We start from the raw sequence: 21240 nt of genomic DNA on the forward strand, positions 1-21240 counted from the left end.
AATCACAAAATCAGTTGGGAAAGACCTCTGAGATCACCAAGTCCAACCTTTGACCGGACGCCACCATGGCAACTAGACCATGGCACTGAGTGCCACATCCAGCCTTTCCTTAAACAGCTCTGGGGATGGTGACTCCACCACCTCTGAGCAGCCCATTCCAAATGCTCGACAACCCTCCCGAGAAGAAATTCCTCCTGATGTCCAGCCTGACCTCCTGTGGCACAGCTTGAGGCCAATTCCTCTGGTCCTGTCTCAGGTTGCCTGGGAGAAGAGACCAAACCCCACCTGGCTACAATTGTAGAGAGCAATAAGGTCTCACCTGAGCTTTCTCCGGGCTAAACAACCCCAGCTCCCACACCTGCTCCTCTTACAACTTACAAAAAAGGTCACATGAAGCGTCAGATGGCATCTGCACATTATTCTTTAGCACATAGATTTCCTATGTCCCTGTGCACAGGAATTCTGTCTGCTAAAGCTTAACAAACGTCCAAATGCTTGACAACCTTTACAAATGTTAAAGACAAAATTGTACTGATCATAACTGGTGACATTTTTGGTCTTTGTTTTGGCTAGTTTTTAGTCTGTGATGGTCACCTGAATTTCTTCCTGACTCTTGGCAATTCAGTGCACTCAGGCAAGTCCTGAGTTGCCCAGTTTAAGACTCAGAGTTTCTATGCCTGTGTCACATACCTGTGACACCTTTTGGTGAGATTTTTTTCTTTTCTGTTAGCAGATACAGGAGGGAAATGCAAGTACTGATTGACATTAAAGAAATCACGTTGCCTTGATCAGCAAGTTTGTCTCTCCTAATCATCGGTATGAGTAATGATAGTAAAGTGATTCAGTTGTTGATTCAGAAATGGAACTCCTCTTTTCTAAGCCAAGATTATCAAATAAGCAGAATGCAAGCAAAAGCATGGCTTTTTGGAGTGGTTTTTTTGTGAGGAAAAATTAACATTGCCACCAGGAATTTTTAAAGCAGTCCTGTTTATTTATAAACAACATAAAAGGGTTTTTTTTCTGCTTTGAACTATAAAGAATCAAATAATAAGAAATAATTTATTTGCTTCTAGCCTATGGTTTGATGGTTCCTCATATGAATTAAAGATGTGGTGATTAAAGGCTGTGATGATTGCTGCTCTCCTTCACAGGAGATTCAGACCACCATTTTTATTTTTTAATTTGGACATTCACCAGATGCAAATGCATCTCTTTGCATACTGCAGACCACTTTGACACTGCAGAGCCAATCAGTTTAGCTCACCCATTTAAAAAGGCACAGCATCACTGATCAGTGAGAGCTAGAACCTGCCTACAGCCTAGAACCATCATGATGAAGGCCAAATGTGTCTTGGGACTGTTGTCCTCAGGTGCTCCGCTGCCATGGGAGACAGACTGGACATTTCCAGAGCCCACAGAGAACTGGAGCAGCTTTGGCCTTTCTGTGCATGATGACAATAAAGTGTCTCAGGCCATCTGTTAGAGTACACCTGTAATACAGCAGACATACACCCTGTAGTAGAGCCATGAAGTCCGAGCAGAGTATGCTTACATGTGTGTGTATCCCATAACTGGCCTCTCTTTCAGGGAGAAAACTTATCTCCCTCTTGTCCACCATTGGCTGTGTGGGATGAGAACTTTGTGAACAACAGAAGTCATTTAATGCATACTATCAGCTTTTCAACCCTAAGTGACAGGTATCAGGTGGTACCAGCTTCCAGATGCAGCCACTCTCCCCTCAGTCACACTCCCATGTGGCACAGTTGAGGATGTGGAGCAGGTGTGGCAGAGGGATGGTAACAAACAGCTTAGACCATAAATTTGTATTGCCGCAAAACAGCAACATGGGGAGCGCAGGCTTGTTCTCCCTGCAGGAGTTTCAGGGTGGCTGATGAGCACACAGCACTCAGCAATATTGCTGTTTGCAATGCAGAACGTGCTTAGCGTTGTTTCTATTCTTCCCCTTTCCCAGGCAGATTCTTCTGGCTGCAGCCTACAGTTCTTATTCAGAGGTCTTTTGGCAACCTTTTTTCTTCTCAGGATTTACTTCTCCTCTCCCATAAAGGTGTATCTCCAGTTTGAGAACGTTGCCATACATAACACAACTTTCCTCACAGTGGTTTTATGTATCTGCCGAGACAAAGCAGTGTGGTATTGCATTGATTTCTATTTTGTGCAAAAAGATTCTAGTAACATCAGAAGCTGCGGCTGTAGTTCAATTCTGGTTCAAAGACTGGTGAGACAAATGTTTAGGCAAAACATTATCAGCCATTTTACCATCCCTCTAGGAGCATCCCGTATCGGGGTGAGGGTTTGGTTCTGTGTTCATGGAGGGTGAAATCAGTCCTAATGCAGAGGGCTGGTGAGCATCTTCAAAGACTTCATCACTGATGGCAGTCTCATAAGCAGGTGGTGGAGTGAGTGGCTCCAGTGGTTCAAACCTTTCTTCAACATCTTTCTCCTCATGGATGTCCGAAACAAACCGCTGCAGTCTTGGGGGCAGCACCAGCTGCAGCTGTGTCCTGGATCCCGTGTCTGTCACAGAGGTGTGCACTGTGTCTGGTGGCACTGGCCCCCAGAGAGCCTCCACCATCATCTCTTGTTGGGCAGAGGATTCAATAACGACGTTGTACGGGGGAGGCTCGCTCAGCGGTGAGGGCAAGGAGCCTGGGTTGGATGTAATTGTCCATATTGCTGGAGCTGACATGGTCATCACCTCCTCGTAGGTGGGTGCTTCATAGGCAGCATTCACTCTGTGCCAGAGAGCAAGGCCAGATACACTCGTTATTTTACTGCATAGTTTACGTTTGTAGTACAGATCATGGACTGTAGGGACCATGCTACAATCAGCAAATGGGACTGAGACAGGGTATCTCATGTGGTATTGCTGTGTAGGATATTTGGCCCCTGGATCAGCTCACCTCTCCAGCCAATTGAATGTCTTTCTTACTAGAATAGAAACTAGCTCATCTGACCATTTTCCCACATTCCCCAGAGTGAGTGAAGCTACCCACACTGTTCAGTTCAGTGTCCTAGGCTTAACCTGGTGTCCTCCTACAGTTAAAATTTATCACTGAGGATTGCTAACTACTAGTTATCTCATGGAATAAAGCAGGACCTATTTTTTTTATATATTAGCTCAATGTCCATCCATTTTTAAGAAGTGGAGAGAATTAAGTACTTTCATTTAGTTTAAACAAGGACTAATTATTCCATGTTTAAAAGAACTATCTGCAAAGAAAAAAATGTTACTTTGGAGACATTTTTCTTTTCAGGTCGTATTTTTAAATAAAAGGATACTAGCTTTCTTCAAGTATGCCCCCAAACTAGCAGGGCCCGATATAGACTTCTTTTTTTTATATAGTCTTTCTAAAAATAAACATTTTATTTGGGAACAGCAAGTCACTTATGCGCACGGATAATGATTATCTGGATTATACAAGGAAGCAAATAACGTTAACCTCTTCAATGACAGTGGGAAAACCGGGGTTACATTAGGTCATGCTGAGAACCTGCAAATGAGCATGAAGCCAAAAAGAGGTGGTAGTATTCCAAGTCTCTAAAAATCAGGGGTTTTATTAGTGTCAAGTAGAAATTTTAAGAGTGGAGACACACCCAGTTACAAGTTTCTCTTAAAGTTTGCCAAGAAACAGTTGCTCTAGAGATAAGGTTTATACAGCTAAACCCAAATAAGATTTGGTATTGCTTAAACATTTTTTCTTTTTTCCTTGTCTGACTCATTGTTTGGCAAGCCTCGATTACTCAAAGGAAAATGAAATGGGCCTGGATCAGTTTAACATTGGCAAGTTTTAGTGGATCAGTTCCCCAGGGGAAGAAAATATATATTACAAAGGTACAGGACATGCGTGGCATTGACTTTGCAACCTCCACGTCAATAATGAGGGAAAAAGATCCAAAAAGAACTTTTGTCTTTGGGAATGGAGTCTGCGTTTGGTGCCTCGGGGGAAAGGCAGCAAAAGAGTGTTTAAAATGGCCAGGAGTGAGGTGAGAGTTAAAGAGGAGTAACCAGGTTGCTGCTTACCCTGCTTGGCTCTGCCTGTTTGGAGGTACTTCGTTTGCATCATGCCGGTGTTGATTCCTCAGGTAACACTCGACAAACACACTCAGCAAATAGCCAACCAGGCACACTCCCCCTACCCCGAGGAAGAAATAGCCTACTGGGTTGATGTTAGAGGAGATGGCCAGCATGGTGACCCCGATGAGAAGAGCAGCAGTGAACAGAAGCAGCAAGGTTTGGCGGATGTTCTTCCAGCGTGTCTCTAGCAACATGGCAGAAGGGATGTTGGTAGCAGGCAGTTGAGAACAGATGGGCACTTAAAGGGACAGACATCTGTGGAAGATGGAACAGTTTTTTCAACATGAAACATGAGCATATAAACACATTTCTAAGTATTGTGACCGCAGTAAAATCATACACACTCGAGTACATGCATGTACATCATAAGCCTGGAAATCTGTGCACACCAATGTAAACATATTAGAATTTCCTGTGTGCGTGCGTATTGAATAGTTGGAATACTTGGACGCAGTTGCAAAACATAAAACGCGTGAAGACACCATCGGCACTTATTACCAGACGTATCTAAAAAGGTCTGGCTTAACAGGCATGCAGAATGAGGTTACTGCAAAAGCAAGACATGGAATAACTATAAGGGTTAATTCTAGAACATTTGTGCCTTGCATAGTCAGCATTCAAATACTCATTCAAATCCGGAAGAAAAGCAGTTTTATTTAATAGGCCTGTCTGTCCTGGTAAAATGAACATCTTACTTCAGGGTAGCACTAGAGCAGTTAATGTAACTTTAGGTTCTGGATGTAGCTAGGGTATGTATGTTTTTGTAAAATGTAGGTGTTTATTTGCCTTTATTCTCAGTTCTTTCTATGTTGATGTGCTTTTTTGTTTTTGCCCTGTTTTCAGACATGAGAGCCTTTCCTGTCCTCCATTCCCAACCCCATTTCTGTGAAAGAGACAGCAGTTGTCTCTGTGTGCAGTCAATATGGAATGAATACCAGGGATCTGTGGCATTCAAGAATACCATAATTTAGGAGCTGTCTTGCCACATTATACTAACCTCCATCTATCCCACTGTTTTGGTGAAGACCTATTTGAAGGAAAAAAACATGACACAATGGGCATATTTTTTATGAATATTAATTTCCAAACAAATAAAGAGTTTTATATAGCTCCATGTTACATTGTGTGCTCTCCCCTTATTACAGCAAAAATAGTTAAATGCATATAGGCAAAAGAAACAATTTTTTTTTAGCATCTACTTACCAGAAAGAGGTTTCGGCAGGTACAAGCAGTCATGTTTTAACGTCTCTCTTCATCACAAGGAAAAATGTGCACTGCTGCTTCCCGTTCTGACCCGAGGATAGAACACCAGTTAAAACTCTCCCTTCCTCCTTTTGAGTTTTTTGGTAGGCAAACTATGAGGATTTCTTTTGAAAATAAAAGTCAGAAACTAGTAAAGATGGGAAGATACCAACGGATGGGAAGATCCCATTGTTCAAGTTTTGTGTGGGAAAGTAGAATCTCTGTTTTCCAGGTTGTGAATCCAAAGCAGTTTCTAGACGATCACGCACCTTCTACTCTTCTGTAGCTCTTCTCGGTCTGTCCCACAAAAGCAGGAAGCTCATTAGGAAGGAGGGCGGAGTAGTGCAGTGGGGGAGTGCTTACCTGTGTCGTGTCTCTTCGGTCTGCTTCACTTCAGTGAGAGAAACTGCCCTGAAAATTCTGGGGTTTTCCCCACGTAGCAAAGGAATCTTGATCTCTGCCTCACTAAGCAGGAACAACTGCCTGCCCAGCCCACGTCACGTGGCCCACATATAAATCTATTTATGACTTCTGTAAAATGTAAATTCATACATTTGTCCTGATCAAGTCTTGTTTGTCAAATGTTTTATGCCCTCCTTGATTTTAGAAACAAAAGGGGAAAAAAGGGGGCAAGAGGTTATTATTTCACAGAGAGAGCTGAGTTAGAAACGTTTTTACTCTGTGATATATCTGGGAATGGAATGAGAGGTAATGATAAGCCACAGAACTGAATTAGGTACTGAATTACTTCTGTTATCTGAACCTTTAGTGTGTGTCTGAAAGCTGGAATGGAATGGAATGGAATGGAATGGAATAGAATAGAATAGAATAGAATAGAATAGAATAGAATAGAATAGAATAGAATAGAATAGAATAGAATCATTTCAGTTGGAAGGGACTTACACCTTCTCCAACTCCCTACCTGCTTCAGGGCTGACCAAAAGCTAAAGTATGTTATTAAGGGCATTGTCCAAATGCCTCTTAAATACTGGCAGTCTTGGGGTATTGACCACCTCTCCAGAAAGCCTGTTCCAGTGTCTGACCACCCTCTAGATAAAAAAGTGCTTCCTAATGTCCCCTGACACAGCTTTGAACCATCTCCACTTGTTCTATCACTGGATCCCTGGGAGAAGGGATCCCTCTCCCCTTCCCCTCATCAGGGAGCTGCAGAGAGCAAGGCGGTCACTTCTCAGCCTCCCTTCTTCCCAGAGCCCTCAGCTGCTCCCTCCAGGACACACCTTCCAGCCCCTTCACCAGCTTTGTTTCCCTCCTCTGCACACATTCAAAGACCTTCCCACCCCACTGAAATGGTGGGGCCCAGAACTGCTGCCTTTGGTGAAGCTGCACCAACACCCCCACAAGTCCTTCTCTATTCACACATAGCAAGGAGAAAGATGCAAGGAGGGCATCTCTCATAATTGTCTCACTGAGTATCTGTGACACTAAGTTATCTCCTACAAACTTCAGGAATTTCCTGGATCTGCTCATCCAAGCAATTTGTTATTTCCAGGTGATGCCTGGGAAGTTGGAATCTTCCATAAGGGTAAGGGCTGCTGATTCAGAGATTTCTCTTAAATGCCTATAGAAGAACTCATCAGTGCTTACCTCACTGTAAGTTCTTGAATACTATAGGATGAATTATCTCCAGGAGCAGCATGCATCTCAGGGTGGTCTGTAACAGGAAGATGGCCTAGTGCTAAATGCTTATTAATAGTACTTAGTTTGAAGTTTAGGCCAACAAGAAGCATGAGATTCAACAAAGATAAATGCAAAGTCCTGCAGGAATGGAATAATCCCGAGCAGCAGTACAGGCTGGGGTCAGACTGGCTGGGATGCAGCTCTGCTGAAGTAAACTTGGTGGATATGATGAAAAGGAAACTCAACAGGAGTCAGCAGTGTGCCCTTGAAGCAATGAAGGAAAGCTGTGTCCTGGGCTGCATCAGTGAGAGGGTAGTGAACAGATCAAGGGGTGGGATTTTTCTGAGCAGCACTTGTTAGGACACACATGAAATATTGTGTACAGTTTTGGTCCCCCCAGTTTGGATGTGGTCTGAAAATTGGATATGGTCTGGTGAATCCCTTGAGGGTTGGAGAACTTTGATGGCTTAAGAGGCTGGATTTGTATGGCCGAGAGAAGGCTTGGGCAGGTGATGAGTGTCCACTCACAGTTTGCCAATAGTAGTAGGTAGTTACAGAGAGAAGGGAGGGAGTTTTCATGAGTGTACATGGTGACAGAATAAGAGGCAACAGGAAAAAGAGAATTGCCTCTAGATATAAGAAAAACAGTCTTTAATGTGAAACCAGCAAAATGCTATTACTTGCCCAGAGAAATGGAGGAATCCTCTTGGCTGGAAATATTCGAGATACAGCTGAGTTCAGAGCCTAGCTTCCAGTAAGAGGTTGGACCAGATCATCTACCCTTCCAGCCTAGACTTGTCAATGTTTCTGTGTTTTGAATATTTTCTCCTTATAATTGCCTTTCTGGCTGCTCACAGATAAAGGAGCTTTAGCTTTGATTGTTATCCATTCTTTGCTTTCAAGAGAAATATTTTGAATATGGCAGACTTACACTCACATAAAGGGGAGAAAGTCAAGATTCTGGTGTATAGTATGTCATTTAACTGCTAAGGAAGGTTTGAAAAAACTGTATTGACAGCCTCTGTACACAGTCATCATGACTGACCCATGGTGGAATTTGCATGTGTCAATACAAACAGCAACTACTTTCTAACCAGTGTAGCTGGTGGTTTTTAGAACTGTTCCTCAGAGACAGAAGATTTACATCCCACTGATTTGAGGAGATAATTAAAATTATCCTCCTGCCTGTTCTCAATTTCCTCCTATCTTCTTGCAGTGATTCAGTGCTCAGGTGATCTCTTACTGAACCAGCCCAGCCGTCTCAATGGGAAAGTATTTACATTTTTCCAAAGTGAATTTAGTGGGCTTAATCTAGTCCCTAAAGTATCATCTAACCATCAGTTCCCCATTAAAGGGAAGCAATAGGAATGCATAGCCAGAGTGGTGGAGAAGAAGGAAGAGTGGGAATAATTTCCAGGGCTGTAGTGGCTGTCATTTGATTGACTTGGCCCAAACCATTGGACCAGAAGGAAATTCTTCCTTCTTTGATGGAGTAAGCCCCACAAAAAGCTGTAGAAAGAATCTAAGACCCTTTTTTTGCTCAGCAAAGCCTGTTAGATATATAATGGATTACCAGCTCAGCCTGATGACTTAGACAACTCCCAGCTCTGGTATGTACAAAGACTACTGTCCAAAAGTCTCAACAATTTGACCATTGCTGAATCCCCCTTGTAAGTTCCTACAGAAATGTACTACACCCGTGCTGAGGCACTTTGCTTATCTGCACATTCTCCCGTGGGGAGTAGGCACTACTTGGGGGCTAGATCTTTTTGCTAAGTTAGTAGAAAGTCAGAAAGGTGAAAAAATTCTTCATTATTTGCTGGAGAACTACTTCTGTGATTGGAAATGCTGTATTTGATTTGTGGATAGATATAAAGATGTTGGTTTTGCCGAAAATCTGTATAGTAGTTTTGATTGGTGCACCATTTTTAAAAATAGTCTTGGACATAGTTATGAAATATTGGGATGAAAAAGGCTAGAAATGGTAGGTCTGTGTTGAATCCGTTGTTGCTTATATTGATTGCATCAGTTTATTTCTGTTGAAGTTCAGAGTTCAGTGACTCCTGTAGATTTTACCTATGCTGTTTGTGGATGACTGCTGAATCTTGAGCAATTGTTTTTAGTCATTTACAAGCATGCATAAAACAACACTTTATGATGCAGCTGTGAGTGCATTAGTTGAACAAGTTTATGAATGTGATACATACTGCTTCGTGAGTCTAAGGTTACAAAGCAGGATGAATTTCTATAAATTAACCTTTGCAATATGTTTTCTGGCAGAAAAGTGCTTCCACATGAGGCCTTTTAGCATTTCTGAAGGACTTCTGAAATTTTTATCTGTCTGCTTTTTTGGTTCTCTCTACAGTCTGATTCAGACTGTCACTGGGATCCATAACAAAGAAAAATCGATCACACAGCTGCATCAAGAAGTTTTTGGTGATTAAAAGGCACAGAAAATGCAGTAGGGCTTGAGTAGGGCCTGAGAGATATCACTCTGCAGGGTTTGTTAAACAAGGTGTTGAAGACTGGGAGAGTAAACACGGACAGACATTTATCCTGCCATGCTAAACTGTCTCCCTTTCATGTGCAGTAGGGAATTTTTTCTTTTTTACAGAAAACTTTCTGTTCTCTGTTGTTGGGTCATACTGTGGGAACCTTCATTTAACAGTATATTTCTTTAGTTAGGACTGTGAATTTCCTTTTTTTAATAATTCTTTCTTTGTTTCTTCCCGTATCTCGTTGTCAGCCTCTAGGAAGCATTTCACCTTTCCCCTGTTTCATCTCACTATCTACTCAACCTTCTGCCCTGACTGCTACTAATTAACTTAGTACCTACAGTAAGCTCAGTTATCAGCTTGGTATGCAGAGAAGCTTACTTTATTCCCAAGGGCTTGTGACGTGCACACCACGGCATGATTAATCTGGCCATAATCGCTAAGTCTATTCTTCCCCATAACCTCATCCTGAAGCAATTTCTGAGAACCTGAGCAAGTACAGGGGACAAAGTGTCACTGAATCACCTTTTCCAGTCTTGTCTACCTCTCCTTTTGTCCCCCAGGTATTGCAAAGTCACTTTTGTGACTAAGCAAATTGCATCACTTCATTTTATCTAGAGATCATGGGGCAGTCATGAGCTCTGGTTGATGTTTCTGGTCAGTATAATGTTTTAAGCAGGAGAAAGCAAAACCCCAAGGAAAGCAGAACACCTGTGCTTGGATATTCAAAATATGTGTGTAACTTTGGGAAAACTATTTGTGTCTGACCTACCAGAGCTTAATGGTCATACATTTCTTAGGAACTGGTGATCTCTGTTTCTTTCCAGCTTATTCCAGTTCTTACAGGACAATGGTTGGACGTTTTATATGTGTTCACTGTGGGGTGGGGATTTTCTGGTGGTTTTTAGCTGTCTTCTACCTGCAGTGGCTTTTCTCTGTAGATAAGGACTGAGATATGGTCACAGAAGGATTGATATTACACAAAGAGGTTCTACTGCTATTATTAATTCCTCCACTGTCTGAAGGATGCCTGAAAAGCATAAATGTACAGAGATTGAGTCAGTGACACTTGTTATGTTGTGCAGAACTAACGATTTCTCTTTTTTGAAAGTGGAGAGTGACATTCAAGATGTGAAGTGTTTTCAGAGCTGTTTGCACATCTAAAGTTCCTAAGTATTTAAAATTAACGAAGTAGCACCTCCTTTTCCTGCCAGGAGAGGAACAGAAAAATAGCAAGCATTTACCAAGATGATATGAGAGGTTTTATATCCTCTTACAGACTTCTAAATTCACATACATCATGGTTTGCTTTATGTCTGGGGAAAATAAAAAAGTGAAGGCTAGAAACTTCCTCATCTTTTTATTCTGTGTTCTCCTTTGAGCAAGCACTTATTTGCGAGGTTTCATTAGCATTGATATAACTTTCTGCAGCTGATTTAGTTTAATGATAGAGCCCATCTTGATCTAAATTATTTACTTTTAGCTGGAAGACTTTCTTCACTTATGTAGAATCTCTGCACACTGCAGTACTTCTGCTTAGATGTTACTGTATGTGGGATGTAAATTGGCAGTATGCCTTTCTCTGAAGGAATCCACCCTGGTGACTGAAATGCTACTGAATGGGGCACTACAGTGACCTCTCCTCTTTTGCTAACTTAGAGCTCTTAATGTGGATTAGACAGAGGAGGAGACAGCCGTGACTAAATGTGAAGAAGGAGGGCTGTTAAGATTCTACTGCCAGAATATGGTGAAAGAATCACGTGGAATACTGTGGAAATTTCCATAGTGTGGAAAGAGCAAATGAGCAGAAAGAAACAGTTGTAAGATGAAACTAAAGACTCAATTGAGAATAGTTAAAAGAACACGGGAAGATAATTTGCTGTCATTCTAGACTGTACTAGGTGTCTCTGGAAAGAAGAGAAAATCAGACCTGTGTATGCTAAGCAGCTTTACTATGGAACATTTCTTTTCTCCAGATGTAATGTCACCATTCCAAAATAGGAAACTTCAGCCAAAGGACATGAGATGCAGTGAGAAAAGTTAATGTGTAATTGCCACAGTTTCTGTTCCTTATCTTCCTCCCTGTTCCTAACGACATATTCTTGCTGCTTATGTTGCCAAACCTGTTATACACTGGAGCCCTCCCTGACATGTTCTGAATGGCTAACAGGGCATAAACAAGTAAAAGGGAAAAAAATGCTATTTTCTCTTGTGTTAATACACTGACAGTCACAGAAACATGCAGGAAGTGCCCATATGGCCACAGGAGAGGAGAAAGGACCTCATTTCTGTGTTGAAGAAAGGGGGATGCCCTTTTCCTTTCAACTAGATAGTTTTGCTAGGGAACCACACCTGAAATATTTGGGAATCACCACCCAACAGTAAAATACAGCCCACTTGTGCTGGAATTCAGCAACTGTGCAACTCACGGTGGACTAAAACGTAGTAGACATGAGAAGATGAGAATGAGGTTTAAGTGCCTGTTGCAGAATGTAGATTCCTGAGCAGGAATCTGGCATCGTTTCCTGTCACTGGTGGGACTCACAGTGTCTCTCCATAAGGTGCTCCTACATTCCTATTGTATAACATTGCACTTTCTTAAAATTCTTTCAGTAAATAGCATGTGGGAAAATGGGGAAAGTGTTGCCAGACAGAGAAATCACTTAACTGTTTTATAGATGAGATGTGCTCTGGAGAGGAAGAGGACACTGCTATTATTGGTACTGATCCCTCTCTGAGTGCTGTGCTTTGTAGCAAGTGAAGCATGGAATCTCATGTGCTCCTTGATGCCTGTTCTAAGCCTAAGGTGCTCATAGTATAAAACAAGTGTGACAAAGCCACAGAATGATTTAGTTATGGAACACCAGAGGTAGATAACTTAGTATGAAAAGAAGCTCTAAGAAAGAAAAGAAAAGAAAAATGAATAAAATCTATTTTGGTAAAGATACATTTTGCGTGACAACTAGATCAGTAACTGGGATCCTTTTTTTTTCCCTTCATTAGATATTCTCCCTTCAAAAGCAACACTGTTTCAGCCTAGTTTTACCACCAGTTTTTGCTCCAGCAATGTGCCATAAAGGCAGCATACCTTGGAGTGAGTAAACTCAATCGGGCTCCTTTTTCTGCCTCAGGAAAAATGGGTGTTATACTTCACTTACATCCCTGCAAATAGGCATTCACAGCGGTCAGTGAAAGAGCAAATACGTTATTTTATGAAAGCAAATAGTCACATGAGCTGAAAAGAACATAGTTTTTATCTTGGCATGGTTCCTCAGTCTGGGCTATCAGTATATTTAGTGATACAAACAGGTTATGTCCAGTTCTGGCATGGATTTGCATTCCTAATGGACACTTAGCAAGAGCACATCATACTGCATTTCTGGTATGTGTCATTCTCATGCCTTGTAGTGTTGCAGTTTGTACGGCATCTGCATTGTCATTCTGGTACACTCTAGAATGTCATTATGACAATGTTTCAGATGTTTGTTCCTGTGGGGGCAAATGACTGTTTCCAAGGTCAGCCATCAGCTGAAGAGACAGTCTCATAAAAGCTCCACACCACATCACTGCCAGTCCAGCCTGCTCCCTGTAAATAAGCACTGTGAAAGCAATACACTACCTTCTTCTTTCTCCTGAGGCAGCAGCAGGACTGATACTGCTACTCCTATTGTTTCTGAAGGGGAATTCTGCATTATCAGGGCTTCTGTTGCTGAGAGATAGCTTTCTTGCTAACTGTAGGCAACAAAAAACCAGGACACTCAATATGTGAAATTAACTGTATATCTGTTTGAACTGATGGCTTTGAGAATTTATTAATGGTGATGATTGTGCAAGTTTGCTTGTTCCACATTGTACCTGTTTCATGAGAAAGTGTTGACTGGTTGTAAAGGGTCTTCCTGTGAAAATGAGAAGATTGCCATTGAAGGGAGAATTTTAGCATAGAGTGGTCATAGTTTATGGACATTTATGTGTTGAAGTAATGTAATACTTGATGCTGAAGATGATCCTTGTGATAGTGCATCTGTTTCTTGAGAAGAGTTATTAAGTTTACTGGCTATTGGCAACCTCTGATTCATAGAACTGTTCTATGAAATCCCTTGCAGATGATGAAAGATGTTAGAGTGATTCATGAGAAGGTGTTAGCTATTTGAAAAGCTCCCATTGGGGCATGAGAGGTCATAGTCTTGGCTGAAGAGATTTCTTTGACTATATTGGAAGTATTGATGAGGTATATATTCTTGTCCACTGCCTCCTCTTTTCCTCCCTGCTTCCTCCAAATATTGCCTTGCTTGATTGAAAAAAGAGAGAATAGTATTTTGTCAGAATCACCATTATATGACCCTTTACTTCTCACACCTGAATGCATGGCAGTATGAGACACCCAGAGCTCTCACAAGTTTCCAGTCTACACCTGCATGGCATCCATTGATATTGACAAAGTCCCTGGGTCCCATTATTATTGATGAAGTTTCCATGTCTCTCATACGTGGTGATGCTCTTTTAGCCAGATACTCCTGCTTATGAAGCTGCTCAGCAGCAACTTTGACCATCACCAAGACTTCCTAAATTTGTACTTCATGCACTGTTATGGCATGAACATTTGGCCATATGAAGAAAAGATAAAGGGCTTCCATGATGAGAGCTGACTCCTCTGCTTCTTTGACAATATTATGTTCACCCGCTGTTTTTAAATGATATTTGAAAAGTAGGGGTCAGGGCAGAATGAGGACTGTATGGAGATGAACTGATTTTCAGTTTCCTATGAGCACTGTAAATGCCAGATGATTTTTATTTATGCAAAATCCCTGACAGTTGTTTGCTTGTATTGAGGACTACAGCTTTCTGCATGTCTTGCTTCTGCTTGCTGCTTTCCTCTTGTAATCCTGCCCTGAAGTGTTGTTCCATGGCATGCAGCCCATCTATGGTGAACGTTGTTAAGCCTCTCTCCCAGTTTCTAAAATGCTGAACCTCAAGTACATGAAACTGGTAATACAGTATCTACCATCTACCATCAACACACGTCATTATGGGGTTGGAGAAGGTAGAGATATGTTCATTTCCATGCAAAGGCTTGTTTCAGAGATTATTTTTATGCTTCTATCTTATATTTTGTTAACTTGGAAGCTGATTATTTTTTCTTACAAGTTGTGTTGAAACTGATGGGTCAAACAGTGTGGAATTTGGCTGTAAACATGTTTCCAAACAAAAAATAGACAAAATCAAGGCTTCTTGTGAATTGTGGCTCTCTGAATGGAGAAATTTTGGCTAGAAATTGCCATAGTAGGAGGTTTTTGTGGTAGATTAGTTAGATACAATGGAAGTGGTACAGTGGAAGAACATACACAAAATGGTGAAAAAAATCAAACCTGACATTTTCCAGATTAATACTGGATGTATGCTCTTGAATGGGTTAAAGGAAAAAGGAATTACTGTTTTGGGGTCATAGATGAGATACTGGTATTATAAATAACAGGGCTGTGGTTAGGTCATTCCCCACATTTTGCATGCCTTTGCAAAACTCTTCAGGATGAGAGAGTTATTGTTGCTGATCCTAAACTCTCTGGTTTAACTGTTGACCCGTCTGAGTTATCTCCATAGCATTCACACCAAGCCAGCTGGGCTGGTTAGTTGAGCACTAATAGAATGTAAATATTTACTGCCTAACCAATCTAACGTCTCTCCTTTTGGTAGAGTCCCATGATTGATTATAGCTCTACCTTTCATTCCGCAAATAGATTTACATCAGTTATACAAATACATTTATCAATTCGCAATATTCTTTGAGAAGGAAGTAAACATTTTGCCCTCCTTTCATTACATTTTAGTTTGTGCAGCTCTACTTGTTGTTAAAAGATTGCTAGATTCTCCCTGTTCCCATTTTTATGTCACCAAAGCATTGCTGGCATTCTTTATTTCAGGTCTACAATTTATTTAAAAGCACTTGCTTCCAGAGGATGCCTGGATGCTTTTTATCCCATGCTGTGCTGGTTTTGGCTGTGGTAGAGTTAATTTTCTTCAAAGTAACCATGACACATGATGGAGCCCTGCTGTCCTGGGAATGGCTGAACACCTGCTTGTCCATGGAAAGTGGTGAATGATTCCTTGGTTTGCTTTGCTTGCGTATGCAGACTCTTCTTTACCTATTAACTGTCTTTATCTTAACCCATGTGTTTTCTCATTCTTATCCTTTTGATTCTCTCCCCACATCATCCTACCACAGGGAAATAAGTGAGCCAATTTCACTGCAATTGAAAAGAATTTTTTCTTTTACTGTAGCAGTTCAGCTCCCTGCAGTCCGGGAATTATACTGGATTCTTACTGACCAAAGTGCTCTATGCAGGCTGATTTTCCAGTGTTGCTTGTCCTCTTAGTGCTATCCAGGCCACTGAGGTGCTTAATAAACTACAGTAATTCTTTTTTGTCATTTAAGTTTGACGTGGAAACACTATATTGTGAGACATATTGTTGGATAGTACTCCAAAATGTTTAGGGGGCACTTCTCTGTAACAAGTAAACTTGAAGCCATAGATTCCATTTTTACTGCATGTCTGATACACAGAATAAAGGTATTTGGTAAATGTATGTGTGCCTGTATTACTATGTGTAATGCACAGCCTACACACACCACGTAAAACTGTATGTAGTGTGTAATGTGCTAACACATTAGGACACATATTTAGCCACTCGCAGAAGCAAAATGTTCCCCACATTCTTCATTAATAGATTTTCTAGATATTTAGGGTTTGTGTATAGGTTCCTAAGTGGCAGGCACCTTCTTACCAAATGTAATGAAGTGATTATTTTTAAGTTTTTATATATGCCAAGTATTTGTCAAAGCAAGTATCAGCTGTTCTCTGCTGTTGTCATGCTTACACTACCAAACCCTGCTTATTCTCTGTGTGTCCTTATTGATTAACAAATAAATGATCCATTATTTTGTCTCCTAATGCTCTGCATAAACACCCTTACCACTTTCCAGGTGGCCTGTTGATGTGAAATAATTGCTAGGTGCTTTCCAATGAATTTCTATTGAGTAATTAATTGTGAACAGTCTTTATGTTGTATGTTTACTGTCCTGATTCCTGTAAGTACCAATGTCCTTCTCTTGCCCTGACTGGAGAAAGGTGGTGTATCACAGGTGGGAAGGAAGAGGAAAACAAAGAGACTGTTCCTGTAACTGGCACTGACTTCTGGTGCAGGTAATCTCAGATCAAATTCCAGTTACTACAAAGCCTTCAGCTGTGACTTTAACCAAATCCTTTCGTTCACTGCAGGTGTCTCAGAGAACATACTCTTTTAGAATGGGGATTGACTCTTATTTTGTGCCTTGGAAACAGGGCCAAGATTTTCCTGAGCTAGATCACATCCTCCTTCAATGAAAAGAAAAAAAAAGAAAAATAAATAAAAGAAAAAAAAAAAGAAAAGAAAAAAAGAAAAAGAAAAAAGAAAGAAGAAGAAAAAGGAAAAAAGAAAGAAGAAAAAAGAAAGAGGAAGAAAGGAAAAAAAAAGAAAAAAGAAAAAAGGAAAAAAGAAAGAAGAAAAAGGGAAAAAAGAAAAGAAAAAGGAAAAAAGAGAAAAAGGAAAAAGAAAGAAAGAAGAAAAAGAAAAAAAAAAGAAGAAAAAGAAAAAAGAAAAAAAAGAAAAAAGAAAAAAAAAAATGTTTCACTGAAGTGAAAATGTTTCACTGAAACAGCTAATTTCACGGTATTTCAGGTGTTGGCACGTCTAAGAAATTGCCATGACGCCCCCGCCTGTACTGATGCCGGGGCTCTGAGCCCTGTTGTGTGTCCCTAACGCGCTCCGGGCACAGCAGCCCCTGGGCGGGAGGGCGCCCCGCTCCCTTCTCCCGCTCCCTTCTCCCGCTCCCGCTCCGCAGTGGATCGTGCCGTCCACACTAATCAGCACGGGCTCCCGTTATTAAAGGGGCCGCCGCAGCGTTCTCATTTCCCAGAGGACGCGGCCCGGCTGTCCCATCCCCAGGGATTCCGCAGCTCCACCTGGTCTGGCCGGGGCCGCTCCCGCCACCCTTTGTGCTGCAGGCCGCTTTAACCCCTTCTGCGCTCTCCAGAGTTGCAGGAGATGTTTGTGGGGAATAATCCCAGCTGGTCCAGATTATCTGGACAGAAGGAAATTGTGAGCACCTTTATCCCTAATTCTGCAAATTGTCCGATTGCCTTTTCATCCACGAGTTCCTCTGTTGTCCTCATTTGCACTGCATCCAGTTCTGACCTCCATTCCTTCTCATCCCATATATCTTTCTAGCAGCCAGTGTCACAAAAAAAATCTTTGCCTGTGCTTCCTGTCCTTTTGTTTGAATGTAATTTCATTACTGCAAATTGTTAAACTTGTTGATTCAGCCTAGGGAAGGCCCATATCTCCACCCTTGTGCTCTTCAGCCTTTCCTTAGTGTAATGCCCTTGCCTCTCTGCTGTCCATCCATCTGTTTTAGCCTGACTCTGGCATTTCTTTCACTTCTCTGCCTTGCTTTCACATGTAATTCTCGGATGTGAACTGGCTTTGTATATTCATATATTACTGCTTTTGAAAGATTATGCTGAGAGTGTAGGGAGTTCTCCTTTGTTAAAATGTTCAGTTAAAGCCCATTATGAAGTAATGGTGCAGTAAAACCTACAAACGAAGTCTTTTCTCTTAAGAATGATTATTATATAGATAATGCAGTACTGTTTGCCAAATATGGTCTTTAATTAGAGGCCCTTCCTTTGATAAAGCTGTCCTCACATCTGGTGTTTTCCATCTGCCTGATTTGTCCTCTTGTTGAGCCCCTGTGATATATGTCCAGGGCAAGACTTGCTGGATGATACAAACTCTGATTTTCCAAGTACTTTCACATATGCCAGGAAAATTTTTACCTGCTGAATGATTACAGAACTTGATTTCTGGGTGGAAGCCATCAGTGAAGAATTTCGACTTGGTTATGATCTGATTCACTCAGAACTTGAAGCTCTTACATATTATGCTGAAATGATGAACTTTGAGCTTTTGAACATTTCATGCCATGGATTTTCTAACATGCAGCAAATAAAACCATAGAATAAATTAGTATGAAAAGGTCTCATTTAGGTCAACTACTTCAAACTTCAAAGCTAGAAGTTCCTTGTATATATAGCTTCTGAAGATCTCCAAGAATGATGTTACTCAGTCTCTCTTGGCACTTTTCAGTACTGAATCACCCTCATAGGAAGAACAATTTTTTACTTGAAGATAGCTGAAATTTTCCTTGGTGCAACCTAAATGTTGTCACTTGTCCTTTTGCTGTGCCTATAGTGATGAACCTAGATGTCACTTCTGTGGAGGAGCTGCTTCATCCTTTCTGAATTGTGGCCATTCCAGTCATCTCTGAAATTAGCAAGCAATCCCATGATTTCCTTCCTAATGAATTTTCCCTGTTGACAAATATCTAAAGTTATACTGTCAAAATCCCCCCAATCCCCCAGTTCATACAGTACTGACAGACAAATTAATAAATAGTTCTCATATAATTAAGTTTTACTAGCAGGCAACTTTGCTCAAAGCTTGAAAGTAAACTGAGTTGTTATCTAAGGGCCCTGCTGGGAGATTGATGCTGCACTGTCATGGGCCAGTTTAAAATTCAGTTGCTTGCAAAGGAGTCCTGCCATATCCCTTTTCCACCACTGGCCACTTGTTCCAGTCCCCTTCATTGCACCAGCACTGCCATTCAGGATGTCACCTGGACCCACTGGCTGATCTGAGTGCAACTCTCCTGTGTCAACATGGTATGGAGGCATCTCAAGTCGTTTATACAACTGTACTGGTGGACTCAGAGCTCTGTTTCCTTTTTGTGGCCCTGGGTGATAGTGAGAGTAAGTATCTCTGTGACAGTTTATCCTTATGTGGAGCAGTGGTAATAACAGAAACCAATATCAGTAATGCATTGTGAGATATTCAGATAAAGGTGGCAAGGAAATGGGAAATGTTCGTATTTATAGGGAAACCATTTCTTCTACCATCTTTACAGACACATGGGAAGACCCAGTCAGTTTATAATCTAAGGGTGATTTAAAGACTTGTATAAATGGCAGGATGTTATAACTGTATTGATCAGGTTATGAATAATACTAATTTTTAGTATATAACACTAATAACACTAAATTGTATGTACTATATAAATTGTATATAGTATATAATACAAATAATACTAAATTGTAAGATACCAAAATAGTCATACAATTAGTCCAGTATGACTCTAATATTAATTTAAAAAAGCATAAATCTATGCTCCTATATCTATAGGTTGATTCATAGGTATTGATGTTTGCTATTACTGAAAAGCCAAAAATGACTGCTTTTCCAATATTTACAATGCTGATTTTCTTACTTTTATTGAGTTTTACCATGTCTTGTTTAGTCTACTTTTCTGGAAATAAAACTTACTTTAGACAGTCTGTCTGTGCCTGTATACCATTATCCCTTTGTAACCTCCGGAATAGTTATCTTCTACCAAAATTAGGGTATCAAGGTCTCAAAGATAATTTGTTGATTTGATAATTTTCTTAAAATTATGTTCTGATAACTTGAAAATTATCCCTTTGATAATTATCTCAAAGAGACTTTTTCTTCTGTTATCTCAGAGAAGAGATTCCTTTAAATTTAATTTAAAAGGGCAACCAAGAAAAAAAGATCCAAAGGATGGAAAGGTTTCAAAGTGAACCTCATCAAAGATCCAGCACAAGAGAAGGGTCTTATAAGTGCTCCAGCAGACTCAATTAGAGTTCTTGTACCTGGAACAACTGCACAAAACAAACCTTTAGGAAATTTGTTGTTGTTCCCTCTATAGAACTTGGTGGTTCCAATGCTCACATGAAAACAAAAAGGTGATGACTTCTTTTTTATTTAAAATAAAACATGTCTAGCCTGCAGAATTGTGGAGAAATGCTTGACAAAGCTTGATCTGTAAAGTTTTGGAAACCAGAAGACAATTTAAAACAATCACAGTGTCCTCTCACAAAGAGTTGCTGGTTTTCAGGAGTTTTTACTCATAATTGTAATTGCAATACCAACCTTTTCTATTGGGCATTTTATTTTAAATGTAATTTCAGGAAACTTCTCTACTTCTGGGAAAATTCCTGCAAACACTTTTTTCAAAAGATGGGAAAAGTTAAATAGGGCAGAAAAGCCATGACGACCTACTGTTTGGTCACTCTAATATGGTGGAGTTTTTTATTTGTCTCTGTGGTGACTCTGCCACAGCTCAGTGCGAAACTGAGCAGTTAATTTGTCCTGGGATTTCAACCTAATTTTGCTGTGAGGCAGACCTAGAACACTCATCCAGTTGTGGGTAGTAGCCCTCTACAAAGACAAAATCCTTTAAACACCTTGACCTAGGTCTGCCAGAACTCATTTTACCTTTGCCTAAGACTGGGACCACGTAAGAATCCTGTAATTATCTACAAAAATTGCGACTGGAGAATCATTCCAACCCACAGGTGAGTTTCATGACTCATGATTACCAAAAGCATTTACAGAAAGTACCATGTCATCCTGTCCCCTTAAATTATGCTCTCCCAGTGCCTTTGCTATGGAACTAAATCAGTACTACATAATCATGTTTCAGATTTTTCCAGTCTTCTACTTTCCCTTCCTACTCTGATCTATACACATGAATTCGCATGACCCAGTTCACTGTCACCAAATAACTGTCATTATAATTGAGAGGACTATAAAAATGTGCTTTTTTGTGGTAACCCCCCCCAAAAAAACCCAAAAAACCCTCTTTCATCTTTAAAGGTC

General features: G+C 40.7%; 1 protein-coding gene across 1 annotated transcript; it reads right to left on the reverse strand.

Annotated features, from left to right (window-relative positions):
* Window positions 1-976: 976 nt before the first annotated feature.
* Window positions 977-4290, reverse strand: TMEM139 (transmembrane protein 139). Its single transcript, XM_014892372.2, has 2 exons — window positions 4043-4290; window positions 977-2753 (listed from the first exon to the last, which is right to left on the reverse strand). Exons 1-2 carry the CDS (start codon window positions 4288-4290, stop codon window positions 2285-2287), a joined length of 717 nt encoding a protein of 238 aa, XP_014747858.1. The 3' UTR covers window positions 977-2284.
* Window positions 4291-21240: the final 16950 nt, after the last annotated feature.

This window comes from Sturnus vulgaris, chromosome 2 (assembly GCF_052056855.1).
Source record: "Sturnus vulgaris isolate bStuVul1 chromosome 2, bStuVul1.hap1, whole genome shotgun sequence".
Taxonomy (NCBI): Eukaryota; Metazoa; Chordata; class Aves; order Passeriformes; family Sturnidae; genus Sturnus; species Sturnus vulgaris.

Coding starts and splice junctions, on each gene's coding strand:
- TMEM139 (XM_014892372.2), bottom strand. CDS start 4,290: ATGTTGCTAGAGACACGCTGGAAGAACATCCGCCAAACCTTGCTGCTT. Junction 2,754..4,042: donor AACAGGCAGAGCCAAGCAGG/GTAAGCAGCAAC, acceptor TCTCTGGCACAG/AGTGAATGCTGCCTATGAAG.